This window comes from Falco peregrinus, chromosome 11 (genome assembly GCF_023634155.1).
Source record: "Falco peregrinus isolate bFalPer1 chromosome 11, bFalPer1.pri, whole genome shotgun sequence".
NCBI classification, from domain to species: Eukaryota; Metazoa; Chordata; class Aves; order Falconiformes; family Falconidae; genus Falco; species Falco peregrinus.
Window position 1 is genome coordinate 16867815 of NC_073731.1, and position 26077 is coordinate 16893891.

General features: G+C 39.6%; 1 protein-coding gene across 2 annotated transcripts in view; it reads right to left on the minus strand.

Annotated features, from left to right (window-relative positions):
* Positions 1–6708: 6708 nt before the first annotated feature.
* The window catches only part of SOCS5 (suppressor of cytokine signaling 5), a 35545-nt gene continuing 16176 nt past the window's right edge, over positions 6709–26077 (minus strand). Inside the window, exon 2 of one of the 2 annotated variants that reach the window (XM_055816348.1) lies at positions 6709–14708. In XM_055816348.1, coding sequence (XP_055672323.1) covers positions 13086–14696 — 1611 coding nt within the window. In that variant the 5' untranslated portion in view covers positions 14697–14708 and the 3' untranslated portion in view covers positions 6709–13085. The other variant, XR_008749222.1, reaches the window with a different exon arrangement.

Consider the following 26077-nt stretch of genomic DNA (forward strand, 5'->3'; position numbering starts at 1 on the left):
GACAGCACGTCCCTGCTGTGGGACATTGTGAGGACAGAGGTGAGCACACCCCACCCGTGGCCACCTTCCCCACGTCACAGCTCCCGTGCAAACAGCACACAGAGCTCAAAAGCTGCAATAATTTGACAGGCTGCCTGGGGAGCTGGGGCTGTGGGTGCACCCCAGAAGGTAAGCCAGGGACACCTCACAGCCCCACAGGCAGGCAGCACTGCATAACCCAGCCCACCCTTTCCGAGTCAAGTTACCCAAGTTCCCAAAATAAGTCAATGCCCCCCATCAAGCTTTCCCTTAAGTCCCTGTTGTAAACTCATACTAATATCTCATCTCAAACAGCAGCATTTAATCACTGTAGAATAAACCAATTAAATCAAGACAATACACAAATAATTAAAACTTGCAGCTTCAAACCCCATCTTTCTAGATCTAAAAGCTACCCTTCAGAAAACTGCAGGTGACATGCTGGCGCAGGTCTGGTTGGCAGTGCCAGAATCTTATACGACTCAGAACAAACCCCAGTCCTGTCATTTTCCCCCCAGGTTCCAATACCTATTGACCCATCACGCACATGCTGAGCACATTGTCTGACATGTTTGCAGACCAACAACAACTGCACAGTAATTTCTGGGAGGGGTGAAGCTGGAGGTATATACATATATATATATATACACACATATATATGCACAAGTACATTACATTAAGTAACCTGTGGAAGATGCAGCTTTAGAAGGTCATTTTGTACATGAAACCTTTGTAAGAAAATTTTAAACTCCTTTTGCATCTTTATTGATTAGTTAAAAAAGCTTTAAGTGAAGGCATTTGGTTAAAGTTTTCCAGACTCTTCCTCATCTGTGCAAAGAGATTGGTTTGGCACAGAAAAGCATCCTCTCAAGTATGACTTCAGTAAGCTTGAACTTTTTCAGAAAATTAATCAATTAAAAGAAGTATAAACCTATCTGTTAAGGCACATATTTGCTACATCCTGGTTGAAAACTATCAGAGTACTCCTGCAACCAACTACATAATGCCCAGCAGCATGTGCTTTGCTTACCTTGTGTCTGGAGCAGATGTAGTGTATATATTTCCCCTCTCTTTAAAGGAACGCTGATTAAATGTATTTTCAGAACAAGTCACAGAAGTGTCATTCTTTCCAGGAGCAACATCCATTTCCACAGACTATTCACTTGGTAGATAACCCTGCTACCCCCTGAACCTGTGTAAACTACAAGGTGAGGTATTTTGCAGTCCTCAGGAGAGCAGCGAGCAGGGTACCATCCTGCTGAAACCACACCATACCTGAAAGCCCCACACCAGCACACTCCTCAGTGAAGACGCACCCACTGTTCCAGGTAGCTGCTTTCCTCACCCAGCCCATCCGAGTTGTCCAAGCTTTGGTGGGTGGTATTTTAACTACATGTCCTGGTTTTGGCTGGGATAGAGTTAATTTTCTTCTCAGTTGGTACAATGCTGTTTTTTGGATATAGTATGAGAATGATGTTGTTAACACACTGATGTTTTAGTTGTTGCTAGGTAGCGTTTATACTAAGTCAAGGACTTTTCAGCTTCTCAGTCCCTGCCAGCAAGGAGGCTGGAGGGGCACAAGAACTAGGGAGGGGACACAGCCAGGACAGCTGACCCCAACTGGCCAAAGGGAACGTCATGCTCAGTATACATAAACTGGGGGGGGCTGGCCAGAGCCAGGGACTGGCTGGGCATCGGCCAGCGGGTGGTGAGCAGTTGTATTGTACATCACTTTTCTTTTTCCCTTTTGGGTTTTATTCCTCTCTCTCTCTCCCCTCTTTTCATTACAATTGTTAATATTATTTCAATTATTAAATTGTTCTTATCCCAGCCCACAAGTTTTATCTTTTTCCTGATTCTCCTCCCCATCCCACTGGGGGTGGGCGGGGAGAGCGAGCGAGCAGCTGTGTGGTATTTAGTTGCTGGCTGGGGTTAAACCACAACACCATATTTAATATTTCCATCCTCTTACTTTCGTTATAGGTGGCGTCACTACCAGCTCTTTGGTACCACAACCGTTAGATAAAATAGCTGAGCACTGGAATTCTGTTGTGGAAGGTCCTCCCAACCAGTTCCATCATGTTCAAATAGAAAACCAAAAGTTCCTCCATATCCAAGCTAAAATGGGACAATTCTGATACGCACATCTGCAGTTTTGGAAAAAAGAGTAATTAGCACAATGAAACTCACCTCACTGGAAAGTTAAGCAAGTGCAAAAGGTAATTTTGTCAAGACGGCAATGAAGGGGGGGGGGATGGGGAGGCAGCTGTAAGGACATGTACCACTCACCATTTTCATCAGTTTGACAACCATCAGAATGGCTGCCATGGGCTCAGCGATCTAATCTTCATGGATGTCTAACCGGTTTAAATGTTCCCTATGGAAAGATATTTTAAAATAACGTAGGGAGAGGAAAATTACAAGAGAATGAAGGGAAGTCCTTAACGTTTCCAATTGTTGCAGGATGAAGGAGAAAAACAGTGTCTACAGCTGCCTTTGCTGCTCAGACAAACTTTTAACTGAGCAGCTCAGACAGCAAACAGCATGCCAGAACGAAAGGGGAGGAACGTGTCCCTGGGGAAAAGGGATGACTAAACTTCAAGCAGAGAATCTAATTACTTGGCTTTGGCATTCATTCCTACTGTTAATTAGGGTATCTCCCAACAGGAAAGCACAGCCACAATTTAACACTGAGGACCGTACGACTCACGGACCGAGGGCAATGAATGGAGCTTCCAGCGGAGATGCCGAGATGCCGATTTAAACACGTGTGAGCAGGTCTGAAGCGTTGCATTGATCAGCACCTGCTTGATCAATGTTACTGATCAGTAAATTGCTTAGTTATTTTTGACAAAACTTGCTGTAGCAAAACAAAGAAAGAATAAGCTATTACCAACTCAAGTTACAAAGCACATGATAAGACATTGTCTTGAGAAAAGGAAGAGCACCCCTTTGAAATGACCCAAAGGGGACAATAATAGTGCAGAAATTCTCCCCATGCTGCTGGGAATGCAAACCGCTCAGGATATGGCTGCAGAGACGACGTCTCCGTACTCTAGGAAAGGCAGCCTGAGGAAAGCCCTTTTCAATTACTCTTAACCAAGGCAGCTGGGCAGAATCCATCTTGCACATGACAGGGGGGACGTCAGAACTGGCCCCATTAGGACACAGGGATCTGGTCCACAGGCTCACTCAGGCGGGAACCGAGCCAGATTTTCTCCTGTGAGCCTGAGACTTCTGGAGGGTAGTAACACAGGGGATGGAAAGCAGGGCAGCTCACTAGATCCATTCCCCGCCTGGTCTGAGGCGGGGACCGAGGGGCTCTCTCTTTCCACTTACAATAGGTCTCCCCAGGAAGCAATGGGAGGCTGAGCCACATTCAGAGCCTCAGACCATCTTAAGCTGTTTCATGAGGTGGCATTCATCCCGAGAGAAGCACAAGGATTAGAAATGGGACCTTCATTAAAATGTCTGAACTGCCAGAAGCCAGGACCTAGGGCAAGCTCTGGAGGGCACGAATGTCTACGAAGTACATAGCGCAGTATGCAATGACCGGCTGGAAAGTGACTTCCGAGGCATCTACCAAGAGCCGCAGCCAAGTAGTGTTTCAGGGCACTACTCAACTTTTCTGGGCAACTGTATCTCTGGAGCTGGTGCCAGTCTGAAATTCCTGTGAGAGGTACCAGACACCTGAGAAATTCAGAAGGTCTTGAAGCAATACAGATACCAGTCTTGGAAATAGTTCTTTTGAAGTTTGTGCTGCAATTATTTACAAGTACCTTTCCCCCTGCTTTTCCTTTCCCCTCCCATGTAAAAAAAAAAAATCTAGCTGAGGTGACCCAGCATAAGGATTAAGAGTCCTTGCAGCATGGAATCAAGATGGAGCTAACGTCTACCAGAAAAAACAACTGAAAGCTGTTGATGCTTCTTGCAAACTCTTGGCTTTAAAATAAAATTCTACTCACAGAATGCTTCCCACCATTTTTTTCCTGAACACCATAAACACTGGCAGTACTCATCTGACGGTCATCAGTGGCTCCGGCACATCTGGAACAGCTTGAAGCCACAGCCTTTATGCAAAGTCATGCCCACAGAGACAAGCAAGCAAATTCTCGGTTACAAAGAAAAAGTTGATAGCTCTGGCTCAACTGGACAGTTAGAAGAACAAGGGTGGAAGTGTCCTCCAACCAAGAGTACACAACTCGTGCACCAGACTGGGGAGGAGGGAAGGAGAGCACCCTTACATACATTGCTCGGGCAGGAAGTATTTAGCTTCAGTATCAGCCATCCGCACACCCAAGAGTATGAACTGCTTGAGGAAAAAGTCTGGCTTTTCTCTTCTTGGCACAAAATGAAACTGAAGACAAACGGTGCTTCTGTATACAGAACGATAACAATCTCAGCAATTCTTTGGCTCAAGTCAGGAAATTCTCCTCGCACACTGCGCCCAGGTTATCAGCCTTATCAGATTGGATGCAAAAAGGAACATGACAGGTGTGAGGAGGCGAAAACCCCCGGTCTCCACAACACAGCTTGCAAAGAGAAAACAACACTTTACACAGGGAAAACCCAAACTACGGCTCGACGAACGGCTGGGTTAGGAAACAAAGGGCACATGGCACTCAGCACCCTACATGCCTGTGTGTTGTACATACCGTGTCAGTTACCACTTAGGTAAAAACACTGAATTACAAATACTGAGAGTGGACACATACCTACCTCAGCTCTGCTGCTCAGTGAAGGGCGTCAGGAATTCCCAAATAATGCAGACCAGTTCTTCTCTTATGCTGCTCATCACCAGAGTACGAGCTATCTCACAAACGAATCAAGTATCCTCGTTCTTCTCTCACTAAAGGGAAATCCAAGCTAGTGAGCAGCAACACATCCAACTCACCCCACATCTAGCACATCTGATTCCAAGCAGCTGTTTGTGACCTTAAAGTCTGTGTCCCACTCTTAAAACTGAGATGAATTTACGTATTTCCCCTAACAGATGAGAGCTACAACTAACACTATTCTGAAGATTAGAGACCCCATATAAACACCAATTTTAATTAGTTTTGGTAAGTTTTAAGAGGAGACTTATGAAAGCCCTTAGTGAAGGTTTACAAACCTTGACTTCCCAGAGGCCACGGGACACCTGATGAGAGAGAGTGAAGTGAGAACAGTCTCGCCAGCAGGTCATGCCGGCGTTATTTCACCCACACCTGAGCTACTTCATAGACTGTTGGGAAGCTCAGACGTGGAACCTACAAATGCTCCTCACACCACCAGCTGCTTCAGAGGTGAAGTGACACCACAAACCCTTCTTAAGGATTCATTTGTCCAGGTCCCCTGGGTTCAGTGGCAGTAACGTTGCTTCAGGAATCTCTGCTGTGCAGAAAGCTCTTGTGTTGCTTCTCAGCATTTGATCTGCGTAACCAAAGAAACGCTCATGCAGACAATAAGACGACCAACACATATTCCCTTCTGCACAACTTGCACTGGTGTAGTCATCCACGTTCATTCTAGCGCCTTTCCTATATTCTATATACCTATACATTCTATTCTAGATACTCACGTACTTTTGACATCCTGAGAAGTCACAGCACAAAACAGCTTTCCCAGACTCCTGAAATCCCTCCTCTAGGGAAAATGACAGAAGAGACTGATTCTAGACATCTCAGCTTCAGGCCACCTGGTGTTCTGAAACTCAAAACATCACCGTGCCTGCATCTTCCTTACCTAAATGTTCAAAATACTTAATGATATAATATTACGAATAACAATCTCTGCCAAAAGTTTAACAGATTTAGAGCTTCATATTTCAAACACACTACAATAGGTAAGTTAATTCCCATGACTTTCACTTATAAATCAATTATGGATTTATTTCAGCCAAGTTTAAGACAATTAACCTTTTGCATATTTCAATGAAGCTACAACTACAAAGGCAATTTCTACGTAAAACAGCCCCAAAACCCAGTTTTGTTCTCAGTGTTTTGGTTTTCTATTATCTCACTAGTGATGAGAGACAGAGACTCCAAGCAGCCTGGACTGAATTTATTTTTAGGAGCAACGCTCTACAAGATATATAATTAACAAATTAAAAAGCCCGAAATAGTTCCACAGAGCAGCCCACACCACTTTTTCAGCTTGTCACACACGACAACAGGCTGTTGTCGTGCCCAGCTATAACCCCTCACCAGCAGCATTTTGTCCAGTTTTCATAATCTATGAGTTTGCGCCAATTTGCTTCAGGAGTAGCTCCCACCAGGCACAAAGGAAAAACTCTCAGCTCGCAGGATGACAGCTACGCCTGCTCCCGAGCTTGCGCTCACGGCAGCTGTGCTTCAGAATACACATGTGCATGTCACAGAAACATGTATCCAGCCCACAACTGGGGAGAAAACCCCTTCGAGATTTAAGTGAAAACTTGATAAATTAAGAGCTTTCTGGAACTTCAGAGTATAAAACTTCTGAAGATTATAATTATCAGTCTCTGGGTCTCTTCGCTCAGGTTTTTTTAGATGTAACAATGGACTGGGATAAACATGAGTTACTGATTATTTTGATCTAACTACTTATCCCTTTGACATGTATGATAACTAAACATTAGTAAAAATGTGTATTTACAGTATAGAGTTTAAAACAAACTCATTAAACCCACAGCTTTTTGCTCCCAAACAAATATAAAAAGAAAACAGTATGGTAGTTTATACCCCATTTATTAAGACAGAGTATTACTTAATACACTGGTTGGGTAGCCATAAATCACATTATTTTCTTACTATATTAAGATGCAAGACAGTTTGGCAACCAGACAACAAAGACAAATTAGGCAGGGTGGAGAAACATTTAAGCTGTAGCGGGTTAAAAAAACATCTAAGCTAAGGAGACCTAAACCAGCGCAGTTATACAAGGTGCTGGCATCGGGTGACGCTTGGCACGACACACTTGCCAGCCAGCTCCTCGAGTGCCCGGCGGGCCTGCCAGGGCCCCTTCAACTGGAATGTCAGGAAAAGGTCCAGGGACCGTCTGGGTGCCGCTTTTTTGGACACCTACCAAAGAGCGCATCATCAAAAGCTACAGTTTTTCTGTGCAGCGATCGCATAGTTTCTTGTAAGAATGAAGGCTTCTGGTAAGAAAGTTTATAGTGCAATCTGAATTAATTTGTGCCCACAGTGTCATTATTCATTCTCCCCAAACAGTTTAAATATAATCGTGTAGGTATTTGCTATCTCTGTAAAGATATTACAAAGTAGTGCTTATACAGTTCGTGACTACATAGATTCAATTTTAATAAATACATCTCTTCATGCTTTTGCAAAACTACACGTACGAAAGCAAGAAGTGACAAAGCAGCCAAATACTTTTCTATCATCCAACAGTTACTAAAATTCCCAGGGCTCTAAGAAGTTAATACACCTTATCGCACAGGAAGCACACACCCCATGTTCAACTGAACAGCTGCTCACAGAACAAAACCTAATTCTGCTTCCTGTTTGCCAACTCCTGCTGAGAAATAAGAGGTTGCTTTACTCCAGACAAGCAAGTTCAGATATGTTTTTGCTTGTCAGTGTAGCTGTGTGCTTAATAAGGAGATCTGAAACATTAGCTATATCACACTTACACAATTATGTTATTTTTTTCCTACTGAAGACAGGAGAAAAAAAAAAAAAAAAAAAAAAAGGTCAAGCACCAGGAGCTTCAGCTCATAAATACATTTTGTTGGTACCTAAGAAACTTAGCTGGTAACAGCTGTAGCTTCAAATTTACAAAGTGAACATTTATTCAAATTGAAAAGCATATACATGACAGTTACCTTGATAACAACAGATTTCAAGATGGTTAAAATCCTATTGAAATAGAAGTTTTGTAAATGGAATATTTTATGAAAAGAAGAGATGGCAATGCTTCATTGAAATAACAGATTGAAAATTTGCTTCTTGTATGATTCTTGCAAATCAGTATGGCAACATGCAAGCAAATTAAGTGAAAGCACCAGATTTATTTTCAGTCTTTAAATGATTGTAAGGTTAAAGTCATCAAGAGGTGAGCTTTTTTCTTTTACAGAGTCTTGATTTAAGACATAGTGAGAGCGGGGAAACTTCTTAAGAAGCACCTTCAAGAGATTCTCACCTCATTGCACAACACTTTATGCATCTTGCTGTGAAAACATCAAGACTTCTTCTTTTCAAAGCCCTTATGGGTAGAATTTTCAATTAACAATGAAAAAAAGCTTAAAATTCAGACATACTAAGTCAACCACATTTGGCAGACAACCCATGGTCAAGCTAAATGATTCTTTGTACATCAATATTGCAAAAAGGGGGAACAGTTAGCAGTGTTACACCATGCTTTGCAAGAGTTAACACTTAAAAATCCACTGATTTCTGTCTATTGTAAGACCTTTTAAAAAGCAACTACGAACAAAAATGTCTCCTTTGGTCACAGTCAGGAGACAACTGCTCAGGCAAGTGTGGCAATAGCAGGAAAACACACACCAATCAACTGGCTGTAATATATAAATAAAGCTGAAGATACAAATAAAATAGTCCTTTTATTTGCAATGCATGCCACGCACAAAGTTAGAGAGAATTTTTAGAATTCCAATATATTAATGCTCACCATATTGGTGTACTTCAGGTAGCTTCAAAAAAAGACAATGAACACACACATGCTTGGAGGCATCTTATTAACATATATATATGGACTACATAGGTTCTTACAGCCTAAGGTTTGGCACATACATTTCACAACAACATTTTAGGAAAACGAGACTCAAAAAGTGCTTTCATAATTTTAAATGTGAACGGTTTAAAAAGGAGACAAATATTGTTATTTTAGAAAGAATCACAGAAGATTCAGTTCATATTTTTCCATTAAATACTGTATTTCAAGATAGCTTTGAAAAACAAAGAACCATGCTCCCCACAGATTCATCTGGTACTCAGCAACTTCTGACTTGACAGCTTCAGCCTTATGTGCAACTTTGCAGCAGAGACAAGCTTTAAAGCATTCTGCAAATATTTTGGCTTGCACATGGAGACTAAAGCAAACTGGTTTCGTATCACAGAAACTCAGAATCTTTGCTTGTTTTCAAGTAGTGCAGAACCTTGAAGTTAAATACGGACTTAAGGATGTGACTGACTGCCAGGATGACATCTAGCAAAGGCTTGAATTCATCTTATCAAACACTAAGGATACACAGACAGGTCTTCCAAAGACTACGTGCTCCTGATTTAAAGACTATTGTTTTGTAAGCAACAAGTCTTCAAATACACACAAAATTCAAAACACATAAATGCAAAACATGGCTTTGTAACTTATTTTAAGGGAAGTTTCATTCTGACAAGTAAATTATCTGGACAAGTGTCTATATGTCCTTAAAAGTATTTTCAGAAGAGTAATGCCTTTAAAACGGATAAAAAAACCCAACCCGCAGACCCTCATATATAGTCAAAATATAGTACAGTTATTTCTCTCCAATTCCATGGGGACATAAAATAGATTACTAAAAAGTTTTGGAATTAAAAAAATTAGGGCATTAAATCCAATTCTGTTCTACAATGATCAAGTTAAGAGTAAAAAACCGCTATGTGCTGTATGTTAATGCATTAATTACATTGTTTTATTTACACAATAATTTTCCAACATTAGATAACACGTTCTATGGAAATTACTTTTATTTCCATATCTTTGTAAACTGGAGCTGATGCTGACTTTCTTGGTAAGATTTCTTGCAAAATACTCCTACCGAGTAAGCCCTTTCTATAGCCCTTTCTGCAGAAATGAGAATCACCTCGAAAGAACACTTTGCAAGACAGGCTCAAATACTTATCTGCTGTGTAACCAAATTAGATTGGAATCCTGTTAGCATACCTTACTACATCGAATCTTGTTGTTAAACAAAGATAAAAATCAGTGGTTTGTGCACAACTTTTGAAGACTACATGTGTAAAGGTTTTTCTAAACAAAACCAGGTTAAAAGTTAAAGCATACTCGCATACTCCTCAAACAGAAATGAGGAATCAACTGCATTTTCAACATACTAACATTTTAGTGCCTTTAGAACTGAAAAATGTATTCATGAGGAAATACACTGCAACTTGAGTGGCCAACACTCAAGTCTGTAATTTAAAAAGTGATAAAAACCACACTACCAAGTTATTCTGTATATTTCAGTGAAGCAAGGCTTTAAAAAGTTTTAGAGAAATAATCTTTTTTTTTTTTTTTTTTTTTTTTTTGGAGTGCTTTAAGGGAGCAATAAATCCTCTCCATAAAGATTATTTACACAAATGCAAGAGCAAACCTTCTGAGATAAGGGTTTGGGGTTTTTATTTTTTAAGATTCCACCACATGATAAAAAAATTAAATGAATGTGTATTCCTGAACACATGGATAATGTCACAATTAGAATCTCATGGGCTAGTTTATGACAAGCAACTGCAACATGTGTAAACAAAAAACAGGTCCCTACACTGGGACAAAGCTTGGTTGCGGGTTGACTGTATGATACTAATATTGAAAGCAATATCTAAAAGTAAACTCATCTGGAATTCAGATCCAACAGAGGGAACAGTGAGAATGACACAGTGAAGGTACACTTAGGTGTGATTTCATGCTGGTGACTTTTTTTTTTTCCCCTCCCTCTTTTTATGCTTAGAGCAGATTTTAAGCCAGGAGTTGCATATCCAATGACACACATACAGTTCAAAACTTAAGTGACCATTAGCACATTTGTACACATACTTACACAAACTTAGTATTTACATATTCTAAACAAAGTTCCATTTTAACAGTTGAAGTCTTTTAACACATGAAAGAATATAAGCTACTACAAAGAATGCATAACGGGATCACAATTTTTCCACAAGCATATAAACACATGTTTTAAAGTGCTTTCTGGGTGCTTCAGATTAACTCCTTGCAGTATGAGCTTCTACATAGTGCTGTTCCAGTCATTACAAAATTATTTAAATCATTCCCCTTCAGGTGCATTGTGAGTTCAAGAAAAAATGATGACACTGGTGATGTAAAAGTTTTAAGCTCTACCAACATAAATGTATACATTACTTAAGTTCAGATGAAGTTGTCAAATACTTTGGTTTATCATAGCTTGGGATAAATATTTGATAGAACAGAAATTGCACCTCTCCACTCTAAGTTTTTTTACTAAAAAAAAATACCCCATCATAAATTGACAGTATTCTTTGGTAAAAACAGGACATTTGGCCAGTTTGTGTGTACATCTAATTTATTAAAATAGTCTAAAAGTGAACAAATGCCACTGCTGTACTGTCAATTTACAGGAATAGCCATTCCTTACTCAGTGGGGAGTATCAAAACATTAAGCTTAGCAGTTAGCTATGTAACAAGCTGAAACACCTTCAGCAACCATTAAAGGGGATCAATAATGTTTTAGAATACTTTTTGCTTAACATTTATCCTTTACATTACAAAAACTGTGAAATGCTCTATGCCTGCAGACAGGTCCATTACTTTGCCGTGACTACAGAAACATTACTCAATGGTGTACACTTAGGTTTCTGGTAAGCATGTAACAAAACCCAGAAACATGATGTGCTGACCAACCAATATTCAATGGCACAGTATTTGTGCATCACCTATACTAAGTACTAAGAAAAGCCTATTAAAAATTCAGTTAACTGCTACAAGTTACGTGAATATATAAAAACAGAGCAGATATACAAGTATAACACTGAACGGACTGTACTTTATTAGCACAAAAAGCCAGAACAAGGCACAGCAAGCAGAAAAATACATCAATAGAAGGGTTAGTGTAGCATACAAGAATAACGTTTATTGTACTTGCAGCCAAAATGTTCCCTACCTCGCACAGGTCACTGCCATAGAGAAGTAATAACACACTGTAGCAGCTGGTAAAGAAACTAGGGAGCACTCCTAATTGGTACAAAACATTAAAAGGGGTCAGGGCATTCCAATAAATTTTTTAGTGCAAAAATGTCTAAGACAGAACTATTTTAAGTTCCATCTCCGATTAAATAAGCAAACAGAACTCAGAATCTTGTTTCCAAGTAACCTGTTGAAACTATAATCAGTGCATATTACTTTAAAACATGGAAAGATATTTACAAATAAAGTGTAACAGTACCTTTGAAACCTGACATCTATTTCAGATATGTCAGATTTTGTATTCTGATTATAATAATTCAGTCACTTGTCATTTTCTCCACAAAAATATCAGATGTCTTTAAATAATCAAACATATTTTTTCCTCTTCACTATTACCTTCCATTGTAAGTTGCTAGCAGTCAGGCCAGCAAATTCTGTTCAGAAAAAAAAAAAGCGCAACCTTTTGTTCCATGGCAATAATCTAATCCCGTGTCCTGCCACTGAATCAGTAATTCACACTGGAAGGTATTTTAACTGTCCAGGACAGTATTACTTTTGCTAACAATGCCACTTAAATCTCCAAGTGTTTAAAACAGAATTACAGTACTGAGCAGGCATATTCAAGTCTTAATGATTAAGAAACCTTATACACTGAGAAAAGCTTGATTCATCTGTTAGCATCAAAGCTCCATTACCTCTTAATGGACTGCTGCTAATGAACTGCTCTTCATTAAAACAAAATACTCTCATTCACTAGTATTTGGAAACTTGTTTGTGAGCTAAATTAGTACTTTGAGTAGTGGAAAGTTTTAAAGAAGATAATTTTAAAAAAATACTTCAGTTATTAGCAAAAATGCTCCTCTAATAAAGCCTTTCTTTATTAGCATTACATGAATGCCCCATGGAAAATGCCTCATAGTTTCTTCATCCAATTACTACAGCTATAAAAGGGAAACAAAATATTTAGAAATTAGCAAAAATATTTTCATTAGGCCTTAATGAAAAACGTGCAGAATTGTGTCTGCTTATTGTTTCCAAGAGGCATCACAACTTAGTTGGATTAACAGCAGGCAGCATCTGACAGGATACTAACACTCAGCTTAAATAGGATATTGCAGAAAAGCCAGATGTTGTTGGTGCGCTCGCTGCAGTTAAACCGTAACACACACACAAAAAAGCGTATTCTAGAAGCTTATTCTGATTTCCGTTTACTTTGTTTTTATAGGTTCCCGCTCCAGCCATCGCACCCTGACTTTTTGTTTATAGTGATACTCCTTTAGAAAGTCTTGTAACATTGAGGGTAGAGGAAGGTCATCAATTCCATCATACGTAGTGCACCTGCAGATTACTGCCCGGCAGATATACTGCAGACTAAAGGGGAAAGTCCTGTTCAGAGATACAGTAAGTAACGGTTCAAAGAACATGCAAGAGCTAGGGTCTTTGTAGTGTTCCAGAAGCCCTGTAACAGTGGAGGAGTGAAAGACACAGGGATCGTGGGCATCGAAACTAAAGTTGTGATTCCACTGCTCAATGCGTGCATGTAGCGATCGGTTATAGCGACGGAAGCTCACAGAGAAGAGGTAGTCCTCTTGCGCAGAATCCCTGAGCAAAAAAGTGCCTTCGGGTTTACCCTCCAGAAGTGCTTCTGCTTCATAGCGGTCCATCACACCCCAGTAACACGGGTTACCTGTGATCTGAAGTAAGTCTGGCACAAGGCAATGGATGTAATCAATCTGAGTATGCACTTTCCAAGCCCCCTGCCTGCTGATATGGCCATGGCTCTCTCCAGACATCTGACGCTGCTTCTGCCTGCGTGACTGCAGACAAAGTGTTGTTGTGTCCTCTTCAGAGTCACAGTTCCCTGGAGGTGTTATGTTTTTGTCCCCGGCCAGCTCAGTCATACCAGGGGCTAACTTTGGTCCCAGTTTATACAATGGATTTACCTGTGCTGTAGCTTCAAACGTATGTATTTGGGCATTGGGAGGGGGATCAACCCCTTCTTCAATACTAAGTCTACGTCGCTCTCTGAGCCTGTCTTCTTCGTCTTCTGTGGAGACCAAGGAAGGATCAAATGTGTCAAAAAATGTTGAATGAGGACTCACAGGCGCCGTGTGTTGTTTAATCAGATGCCACTTTTGAGCCAGATCTGAGCCTGCAGGAAAAGGGCATTTCTCAAGCATTAGTTCAGAGAGATGGATCTTTCTTTTGTTAGAAAACAGAGGTTTGGACTGTTTGCTGTAAGTCCGCATGGGAAAACACAGCCCAACGGTATCTTGCAGACGCTGTCGCAGAGAACGGCTGCCTACTGTCCTGTTTGATATGGCATCCATATCATGGACGGAGCTCACCCCATACCTCCTCTCCCTCCTCTGCAAACCACTTCGTGTTCTACCAAATCGTTTTTCAGTATCCAAGGAGCTCTGGGTTTTGGTAGAGCAGGAATGCTTCTTCTTCCCACCCCAAGGAGCATGCCGAGAATAAGAGTCCCTTCGAGCAAGTCTAGCTCCCGTGGTGACACACGAGTCATTTTCTTTCTCAATGCTTATTTCAACAATCTGAGGAATTTCTGTGACACAGTTTTGGTTCTGCCTTGCCGAATTCTTTGAAGGACTTAAACCTAATTGCAAAGCTATGTTTTCTCTCAAAGGGCTGCTGGGTTGTTGTTGAGCCAAATCAGTTATCTGGATAGCTTTCTCTTTAGCAGATGAGCAACTACTGGAGTTCACAACTACGTTTTCATTTTGGCTTCCACCCTCATGACTGAAGAGATTCTGGCACCTGTATTTGAAATTGTTCCACATCTTTCCCACTTTATCCATGGATTACGTTATCTAAATTCAAGAGGAAAAGAAATGTTAAAATAGATATATAGTTTAAAAAAATGAGGACACACCTTCAGTTATCAATTAAATTACGGACACAAGACAACTGTTAATTGAACACACCACATTTGAAAAAGTGCCCCAGCGTTTGTATGGTTACGTGGAAGTGACATGCATCACACCACCACTTCGGTTATTTAGAAAAATCACCATGAAGAAAATGTTTGGGAAATTACAAGCAGGCCTTCCCATTTTTCTGTAGGCACATATGTAGGTCTGCATAGTTGTATCTGATGGACAGGAAATATGCCATCTAAAACTCTTCGTTCTAGGAAGACTTTATAAGTCATATGTAAGGTATGACTCCCTGATAAGCTTCCAATAAGCAGCAATAAAACAGATCCTGAAAAAGAACTGTTCAAATCACTCCAAACTATGAAAGCTGTTAGTGAAATCCAAGAAGTGCACTGCAAACATCCAGATACATCACTTAAAAGCAAAAGCTCTAGCTGCAGGTCAGATAAATTCCAAGCTTTAACTGACAAGATTAAAAAAATCAGCACAAAACCAGAAATTTAGGAGGAAAGCATTCTTAAATGAAGCAATCACTAAAAGACAAGGAAAGGCTGTAAGGTATCAGCAGAATTTTAACATTATAAAGTCTCCATTATATTAATAAAAGCCATACATATGAAACAAAAAAAAAAACCCCAAACTGTCTGGTTTTATTACAGATATAAAAGAATGAAAGAGCCCAAGGAGCTGTTCTATCTTTAGTAAGAGCACTTAAAAAGAAAGCAGCTCCACAGCAGAAATTCAATGACAGTGAATCATGAAGATACAGTAAAAAGATAAAAATATTCGCAGTGTGTATTCTGCGACTACTTTATAAACCAAAATTGATAACTGGAACAAGACTGCCAAAAACACAGGACTGCCCTAGGACAGACAGAAACAGGCTAATTCCGTACTAAAAAAAAGTCAGGCAATGCCAAGCTAAATCAGGTCTAATTAAGTTCCGAGAGAAGTGCTAAACTTAAATGACTAAAACATGTCATCTTTATCTAACGTAACTCTTAATGGAAACTGCTTTGCTCTTTGGAAACCGTATTTTGAAGCAACAGTCCTGTTGCTGCAGTTGTTCTCTGTTCACAGCTAGGAAGGAATCAGCAGCAGTTACTGCATGCACCAAGTCTCATGAAATAATGTGGATGATAAACCAGTAAGCAATACTCTAGCAATCCAAACTAGAAATCCCTTAAGACAGAAGGACAGCTGTAAACCCATGACTTTATAGCAGAATCCACTGAGACCAGGGAGAGTCAGAGGTACAGCTTACATGAAAATCATGAAAGGACAGTGAATTGAAACACCTGTTACAGGAACAGAAAGCAAAAGGGGCTTTCTTCCCCACCCCCTCCTCAGATACTTCAGCAAACCTAACAAGCTAGGTATCTACATCCAATCCCATAAAATTAAACCTTAAGAATTTAGTGTGGATGCAGGGAGGTGGGGGGATAAGTGGGGAAATCAGGCCTTAACATTCTCTGGAGACTACCGGCACAAGCTACCTGGAACACAGTGCTACTGACAATCTGAGTAACACCCTAGTAGTTATTAAGGAGGGAGACACTTGCAGAGAAATCTTATACACAGAAGATGCTATAGAGTTCAGTGCATACGTAAAAGTGAAATTGTGTAATCACATGAGCAAGTGATGTCTTCCTGAACAAAAAAAATAAATCCTAAATCTGTTTTTCCTGGAGTTGTCTGGACCAAGCTGAGGGACCGGGGGAGTTCTAAGAGCAGCAGAACTAACAAAGTCAGCTCACGTACAGATTTGTAGAAACCATACACCCAGGTATCATGCCACGGCAATAACCATAGCTGTCTGCGGTGTCTCAGAATATCCACACTGACCAGGAGGCAGCGCATGATGTCTGGCTGCCAGCCTGTCAACACAGTGTATATAAGGTTCACTTCCGCCCACTTTTCTCTCAAGTTGTACACTTCTTTCACTTCCTAGTCACAGAGATGTTGAACATTTTTGGGAAGGGAAAACGAAAAGAGAGTATATAATCCCCATTCCCTTGGGAAATCAGGCTAGAAACTGTACATATCTTTGTGACAATGAACTGGAATTACTTTTCTAACCAGTCATACACTATTTAGTGGTGTCTTTTATTCTAAGATTGCTTATTACTGCTCTTCCATTACGCTATTAGGTTAGAATGTCTTTAGACTGTTAGATAGCTGGAAAGTTCTCTATACTTGCCCAGAAAGATTCAAGAACATAAAAAACCAAACAAACCCCCCCACCCACAAAACCTCCATCATACTGGCTTGACAGACTGTAGTTTTCACAAGTTAAATTTAAGAAGTTAACTAGTTTTTGTCAAACTCAAGAGGATATAGATACCCTTCTTACCCAGAAAAGCATGAGTCACTGTATCTTGTCTTGAGATTATACCTCAACATGAGCTTGCTAGATTCATTCTCCGAGTTGTGGACATGATTACTACAGAAAGAGAAAAATGGTATTTTTGTTAGTTGTTAGAATATATTTTAATTTAGATATTTACAACCAGTCACTGGTACCAATTACATATTAAATGTGTGCATGCAACCACCTGCTCATATATTTTTAATGCGTATTAACAAAACCAAAAAGCTTCACAGAACTTTGTTTTTCATCCATTAACAACTCTTGCCAAATAGAGTCCAGGGGAGTACCCTCAAATGAAGCTTTTGAGGATCAAGAGCGAAGCCACAGCATTGGGATCGCTGAAGCGCCAGGCACAGTGGCCATACTCAGGCCTGTAACAGGGTTTCCCCACATTTTGGTCTCAAGTCCAAAGCAGCGGTTCCCAAGCTGTGGCTGGCAGTGCTGTCTGATCACCTCATACTGCCTCTCCTCCTTGTTTCCAGCTGCTATATCACATCAAAAGGCAGCTAAAAATACACACTTTTCTAATATTACTTTTCCAGGTAAGCAACTGCTGTACTTGCCACAAGGATGTTATATGATTGTGAAGCAAGAGAAATATGAACCTTGATTCTAAAAATGGGAAAGTAAGTGGAATACAAGACAAGTTCTTTATTAAAAGAGTAGGTCAGCACTTTCCTAAAATAATCATCATTGTTTTTCAGAAATCCAAGAGGAGTTGAGGGATTTAGTATGCTCGTACCATTGTCAGAAATTTTAAAGTAACAGGACAGAGGAGAATAATTTGCTTCTCCACTCTAGAACCAAGCCCAGGACAGCACTAAGTGTTAACAGAAAACATTGGGAACTCATGTTAAAGCTTTACAAGCACAACAGGAAGAAAAATATTCAAATAGGACGCATATTTACTGGAATGAAAAACTATGGGGTTGAGCAATCACTAGGTGAATATTAAAAGTTACTATTCCTAGGCAGAAACTCCAGACTAATGTCAGAAAAGTACTAAAAATTATGAGTTTCCATTCTCCTCTGGGAGCACTAAAATTGTTGAAACACTTTCAGTTAGGCCATACTACTAGTATTGAAAGATTCCATGAAAGTAACCTTTCCACAGAGCAACAGAGTTACAAGATCTCAGTACAAAACAAAGATTAAAGCAAAAGTAAATTTCTTTTGCAACGTTAATGTTTTACACCCATTTCTTTTTTCCCCGTTATGTTCCTAGGAAGTCTACAAAATGCAAGACAGTAAAATCTACTATAATTGCTTTAGAATAAGGCCTCAACAGAGCAAACGAAAGATAAAGCTGCTGGCATAAGGGCTATACAATTTTTAGAAGTGCCTTACTTAACACATTAGGTCATTCCGGCCTCGGGAGGCATACCTGCATTCCCAATGAAACCCACAATGCTGTATTCCTGGACACAGGTGGCAAAGGGGCTGCATGCTAACAATTTCAACTCACTAAAAATACAAAAAGGACATGGATGCTTATCTTGAAATGTCATGCTTAATCGTACTCCATTTTATACATCACTATTATTCCTCAGTTCTGTTCAGAAACGTGAACGCTACGTGCCGCCTATCACACCAGCATTGCCGGCCAGCTGACGCAGCCTGCTGGACAAGTGGCCTGGTGGCTCCAGGAGGGAGCAGTTGCTTTGGGAACCATCCTTCACTAACGGAAAAGTTTATTGAATTTGGAGGACTGTCTCAAACCTCTCAACCTTGTGTTACACTAAAACTCAAGTCACTGGTAAAGTATTTAACATTCAATCTAGCAATTTTAAATTAATATAAATCAACATGCAACAGATGTGAGGTTTCCCAGATCTCTTGTGGCAGTGCTAAGGTTGACAAAATACAAATTACTTCGGAGCTGGCCCTAAGGCCATCCCCGTTTTACGAAGGAGCACTGCTAGCAGTTACTGTAGCTGAAACAGAAAATTTAATTCCACCAAAATCCACAAAGCAAATTCATCAATTAGTAGATTTTCTAAGAAAAAGTTATACTAATGTTCCTAAAACAATCTCTTTTCAAATAAAGATTACTTCTATCTACTTCAAACTGGCATAAGTTATCTTAAAGTAAAGTAGTAAGCACTCTTCAGGGATTACAGAAGCCAAGAGCACTAGTATTTTAACACTATATTCCCATTTGCAGTAAATTCAGAGACGTTCAAAGCCATGAAGTTTGTGTGAGTGTAGTTTTCAAGTATTCTGAGCATACAAATGATGAAACTACAAAGAGAGCTAGGAAAACCACTTACGCACTATGAATTAAATAAAGACAATAGTTACAACTTGTTTGTAATCCTGAAATACCCCACATGTTAATAGATTACTGTGAAAACCTAGACCATGCTTTCCAGAAGTGTCACAAGATCTAGCCAGAACCTTCCTCCTGTGACTTCCTAGGAGGAATATACAAAGCTAAGGCTGTGCTCTGTCCTAAAGACAATACACTTGTTTCACTCTCCTAGTGTTGCCCAATTTAAAAGTTAGTTGATATGGTAAATTATGTTCAAAATATTAACTCTTAAAAATGTATAAGCTTCACAAAAGCTGATAATGCACAATGCATGACCCTTTACAAAACAGGTGTAGTACGCTTATTTCAAAAACAAGACTTTACAAGATTCTTTGTTTTGGTGTTTCTATATGATGACAGCTTTAAAACATTGAAAGATAACAAGGACAAAACACTGAAGGAAAACAAAACCAGACAAAGCTTACAAGTCAAAAAACCCGGTAACCTGAAAGAGGGAAAGAGGCAAAAGTAACCAGTCTCTGCTCCTTGCACACTGTTTAGTTCAGTGCTAGCACCAGCACAGGCAAGCAGGCTAGCACATTCGGTGACACTGGTAGGCATCACCTTGGACCATGGAGGCAGAAGTAAAAGGAATTAAGGGAGTCTACACTTCTATTTGGGTTGTTCTTTACTTTAAAAAAGACTCACTTAGCAGTGAGGAGAGACTCGATTATCAGAGACATCTGCTTCCACTAAGGTATGCTCGCTGAAGAGGTTAACGTCTTACTTGCACATTGCCAAATGCCTGCTATAGGCTGCTGCTCCTCGGGATGCACTAACAAAGCTGCTCACATAAGCACTCCTCAACCTTATTCAGTCAAAATGAATAAGGTTGGCAAACACCTACCACTGAAAGCAACCCACTTGAGGAAGGAAGAAAGGGCAATACTAAGGATTACAAAGCAATTTCCTCCCTTCCATTACACATTCCAGAAATAATGAATTACTGCTGTAATACCAGAGACAACATTTCTTAAAAAACAAGGAATATGTTGGCTTAAGTAGAACCACACATTTTTCTACACATACACACACGCAAAAATGTGCTCACTGCAGACAGCTTGAAAAACTGAGTTGGAGGGCCGGGAGGAAGAGGTGGCTGCTTTTTTTTTTTTTTTTTTTAACTAGAAAAGGTAAAGGGGCCAAGTGTCTCAAGTGTTCATGAAAGCCTTATTAGGGCAAAGCACTACTGTTTTTTTTTTCCTAGCAGGCTCTGATAATTTGGAAGCACAGTTGCGTTGAAAGATGAATCTGAAGGTCTGAACCCCCAAATCAAAACTCAAACCTGCCAAGAAGAGGTAAAAGATACTGAGCCATCATTCCAACAGCACACAAAATTGGCGTAAGTCAGCACTGCAACCAAAAAAAATGGCATCAGCCTCTTCCTGGCCACCTGTGCTGGTGCAGGAGGTGGTCTGTACACCATATGGCTGCTCAGTCAACCAGCTCAAGGAACTGATCCAGACTAAAATGAATTCTCAGAAAAAGTCTCGATCATTTACTCCATCTGGTTTATGACTCCTGTACAAACATTCATGTTAACACAAGGGAGGAGCAGATGAGGAGGGAGGAAGCAGCACCCAGGGCAAGAGTATTTCCTTCCACGGCAGCACTGGTTAGTTCTGCTCACAATATAAAGACCTTAGATGGCTACTTTGAAGAGAAACCTCAATCTGAAGCCTATATATTAACGAGCTGTGGAGCTCTGGCTGCAAAGAGAGAGATTAGGACTTTATATAAGCTACTGCTTTGAACGTTCATGTTGCAACTTCAGCCACTGAAATTGTTTACTTCAAAAATAAAATGCTGAGTTGGCTTGATGCATCCTGCTAAAATACAGGGACAGCTAAAAATTTCAAGGACTTAAGCCCGCAGACTGTCAAGTCAAAAACAGTAGTATTTTGCCATTGTTCCAACCTGAAAGTAAGTAGCAATCTCCTCCTCCTCAGTACAGATTCACAGTGAGCAAAAAACAGTTTTAGCTTTGATATCTGATGTTCTGCCAGTTTCTTTCCAAGCAACTACACATTGGTAACTTCAGTTCAACAATACCATTCCAAGATATTTCGAACAGTGGGACACATCCTTTTAGCCCCTTACTAGGTTTTGGGCTTCAAAAGAGGACAATGTCAGGACATGTGCTCACATGTTAGATTAGAAAATACTGTACAGTTGCCATCCATTTAGTTTCTTTTCAGAAAATTTTAAATCCCTGAAACAGAAAAATAATCAATGGAAGAACAGAACGTGAACTACAGTGAACCAAAAATAAAGAGACAGCTGTTTCTGAAGTACTCTTTTCCCTGTACTTACACAAGTCTAGTGGATAACAATACAACCATCATGAACAAAGCTACTATTTCTAATTATGTAAGCACCACAGAACTACACACAGCAAGTATAAGTTTCAGATATTAATATAGAAATAATGCTATACACATTACTGAGAACTCCACATACTGGTAGGTATGTATGGTAGAAGCTCTGCAAATTCAAGACAATGATGTATATTAAATAATTCCAACTAAAGACACACTGAAATCATTTAGGCAGTATCCTGATGGCCACTCATTATAACCTGTAAACCCACACAAGCAGCATTAAACAGAAGCAATTTCCTTAACATTACCTCCACACACCCTACGTAGGCAACTTATAACCTCACCTTAACATTTAAAAAAGTAAAAGAAAAAGCATTAAGTTAGCAAAGTAAGGTATCCGTGATGGAAACGAACTCTTGGTGACTCGCTGAAATAATGTTTTCTGTATTGCTATGTTTAACTCTCCTCAAACAGAAGCTGCCGATATACTTTTTTTAAATTCATGTGGGCAGAATAAATGGTTCCAGTCAGTGTTCCAGTTAAGTACAGCAGCCCTCGTGATGACCTCTGCAAAAGCCATAAGTACTCTGAAAAAAAGTTACGGAGCTCTTCCCTAACAGGGCAGAATTTGTTTCTACTTTTAAGAACACTAACAAAGCATATCCTTCACCATCAAGTTCTAAAACATCAATAGGTTCCAAATTGATATAATGGTTATTCATATGTAATTCCTGGGAGTTCCAAGTTAAGGAAAAACATACCTTAATAGCTACGCCTCACTAAAAGCAAAGGAAATTGGAAGCAAAGTTGAAAAGACGAGTCAATCATATCCCACATCCTTGACTAACTCAGTAGAAACATCCAATTTAAGATATTTTGTAAACAGAGCATTTCATTCAGTTGCAAATTGGCTATTTTGCAAACAGATAGTTTCTGTGTTCTGGGATCAATTTATACCGTTTTAAGAGTCTTATTTCTTCTCACTACATTTTTCAAAACCTCAGCAGCCTGCCTAATGCTTCTCCCTCACCACTGTACCCTTGCCCCCCACCAGTTTACAAGCATCACTTTTACACAGAGAGCTCTTCTCATGCACCAGGCTACTTCCCATGTTTCCTTTCTATCTGACCACACAAAAGATCATATTCTCTAATACAAACTAGCTAGCTGCAACTACTTAAAATTGATATATAAAGTTCTACTTGTCCTTCTCTAGCGATGTATCTACAATGACGACTACATAGGAAAACGCAGTATTGTTATTCATAGAATTTGCAAGACATATAAACAAAGCCACCCTTCCTTCCAATTTGAGTGAAATGGGACCCAAAAGTTCAAAAGTTTCTCAAACTACAACTGAGAAGAGTGACAGCCTAAGCTGTCATTTCTTAGGAACTACATTAAGGGAGTTAGTGTTAACCTGAAGACTAAATATTGCTACATGCACTTAAAAAACCCTCCAACAAACAAAACCTCTTGCTAAGTTGCTCAGTTCATTAATTTGCCATTTCTGATTAAAATTAAAAACTCACTGAGGTTTTATGGACACCATCTGCATTTTTTGTTCATTGCTAACATTACTGGAGCAAAGCCCTTCATAGAAGCAGGGTCATATGCACATGTAAAAGACAACACAACTCATGAAAATTCCCCAACTAAAAATGATCTTGTCTTTGCAGCAATGTAAGTGACTTTAAATGTTTAAAAATATGAAACATTTCATTGTAATTCACAGTTCAACTATATTAATGGATGACCTATAAATTGGTCTAACTCCCTTGTGCCACTGCAATACTTAAGAGAGGTTAAACTTTAAGCTACTGAGAAGAGAATTGCTGGACCAGCCTGGTGTTTTATCCAGCTACAGCTATGCTCTACATCAAGCAGAAGGTGGCCTGGGACGGACAGTTCTGATAGCATCCACAAACTTATAAGGTGACCTTCATAATGACTTAACTACCAGCTTACATTCTTTCATGCCTGAAAATTAACAAGTAAATTCTATCACTACAGCACCACTGGCAACCTTAGATCAGTTTCCGTATAAAATGTGTTTTCATAAAATAGAAGCATATTTGAATAACTGCAGAATGACACCAGGGGATTTAACCTGCAAAGTATTTGGCAAGCAAGGGGTTAAAATCCTGCCTAAGACTACCCCACAGCTGCTGTCAGCAGTCAGGCTTGTCAAGAGAAGCTCTGGGCTGTCTTGACAAGACTAATTGGCAGCAAGCACCTGGCTCCCTAGGCTGGGCCGGGGTAGGTAGAAGAATATAAACCCTGCAAAGAAGGAGGAGAAGAAGCTGAAAGGCTGCCAGTAGGTCTAGCCTGTTTCATGTTTTCACTTTGATCCGCAGGCAACTTTATTCTAGACTATACCCAGTTAAGAGCTATCAGAAACATTTTTCTGCAACTTTCCAGCTGAAAGGAATTCATGCTTTATGGTTCTGTACCTGCAACCTCTGCCACAGAGCACCCACCGAGCCTTGCTGTGCTGGGTCATGCTGCGGCACAGCCAACTGCAACATCAACGCTATTACTAAACTGCAGTGGAATTAAAATGTTGGTTTTCAAATGCCACCAAATATTACCTTAAAGTTGTTATTATAACTTCAAAATGATGGACTAGTATGCCAGAAAATCAAAACTAAGAGCATCCTGGATATTCTGTATATTGGACATATAAAGCATGTGCAATGACAGCTTATGACACATAGCAAATTACAGTGCATCTTTAAAGAAATAATTAAAAAAAAACAACTAAAACACACCCCTAACATTCTGGAAACTAGCTAAAAGTAGGCTGCATGAACAACTTCAAATAGGTCTTCCAGACCCTTAGAACATATTTTGGCCTCTAATAGGAATCATCATTTCAGCAAATTTGAAGCTTTCTCAAATTCTGCCCTTTGTTTTATTGCAATATTAAAAGCCAAGTAAAAAAACCCAAAACAATTACAGCATTAGCCTTGCAGTTTCTCCCTCTGAGGCAGGGAGATTTTTCTTAGGAGTAAGGGAAAAAAACCCCACATACCCATTTGTTAGCTTTGCAGTGTTTTATATTATTGAACCAACAAGTGTCTAATTATATACACACACACAAATTAATATAAATAAAATATATACATGACATCAATATACTTCAGATTTATTTTATTTTTTGTGCAAGACAGTTTAAATACTGAAAAGTCAGAACTAAATTTCTTCAAAGCAAAGTCCTCAGCAGTGACTTTATCTGTGTCTCTGCCAAGTTTCATGTTTTAGGCATTTTACTTTTAGCTTGCTAGTCAAGAATTCCAACAATGTACAGCCGCACGAATATTTCCATAACTTGGAGATTTAGAAGCATTAAAAGTCAGTCAGTACTTGTACATAGTCTCCGTATGAAAGACATTTGAATCAATAAGTGCTAATGCAGAATTATGGTGTTCGTGAAAACAAGAGATTGTAATGGAACCACTTGACAGTCAAAGCACTGGTATCACTAGAACAAACCCACCCTAAGAGCCATGGTATGCCACTCTGTTTTTAACTGAACATGTTATATAAACAATTGCACCCTTTCTTTAACTAGCAGTGATGTTGAACAGTACTAATATCATGATCCGTTATCAATCATTAAAAAGAAAAAGCTCACAGTAATGAGATTATAAATGATCAAGTTTACAGTTACCGCTCTAACAATAATAAAAAATGTTTCTTAAAGTGACCGGACAGTAAAGGATCCAGCTCTTTGTAATACCTGCTCTCTTTTTGTGTCCTGCAACTTTACATAAAAAAGACTATTAAGTAAATTTAAAGGGTCTCTTGGTTTCTGCTCATAAGCAAGGAGACTTCTGTGTGGTTTTTTGTTTTGTTTTTTGTTTTAAAAAAAGTAGTAACACTTTTCTTGTGCCATGCAAAACAGGAATGCTTGTGATCCAAAACATAGCATCAGGGCATACCATAAAAGCTCCAAGCAAAAAATCTCTTCACATTTGTAAAAGTAAGACTATGACTATATGCACAGGATATGTATTAAAAAGACTGGACAACCACTGATAAGAAAATTAGGTCTGTCTTTCCTTTTCAAGAGCATCTACTGCCTCAGTCCAGTACAACTGCGGTTTATGTTACTATCTTACCTCTAGGGAGCTGGATCCTATTGCATAGTAAGCTGCAAAGGAAGCAATACTTTTTGTCAAGATGTGGCTACATCTTTCTTCTTGGCCTTACATAATGCAATCAGTTACATCAAAACTATTTGACTGAAATGCTTATTCTAGCAAAGAAGCATCTGTGTATGTTGAGTAAGTGAGCC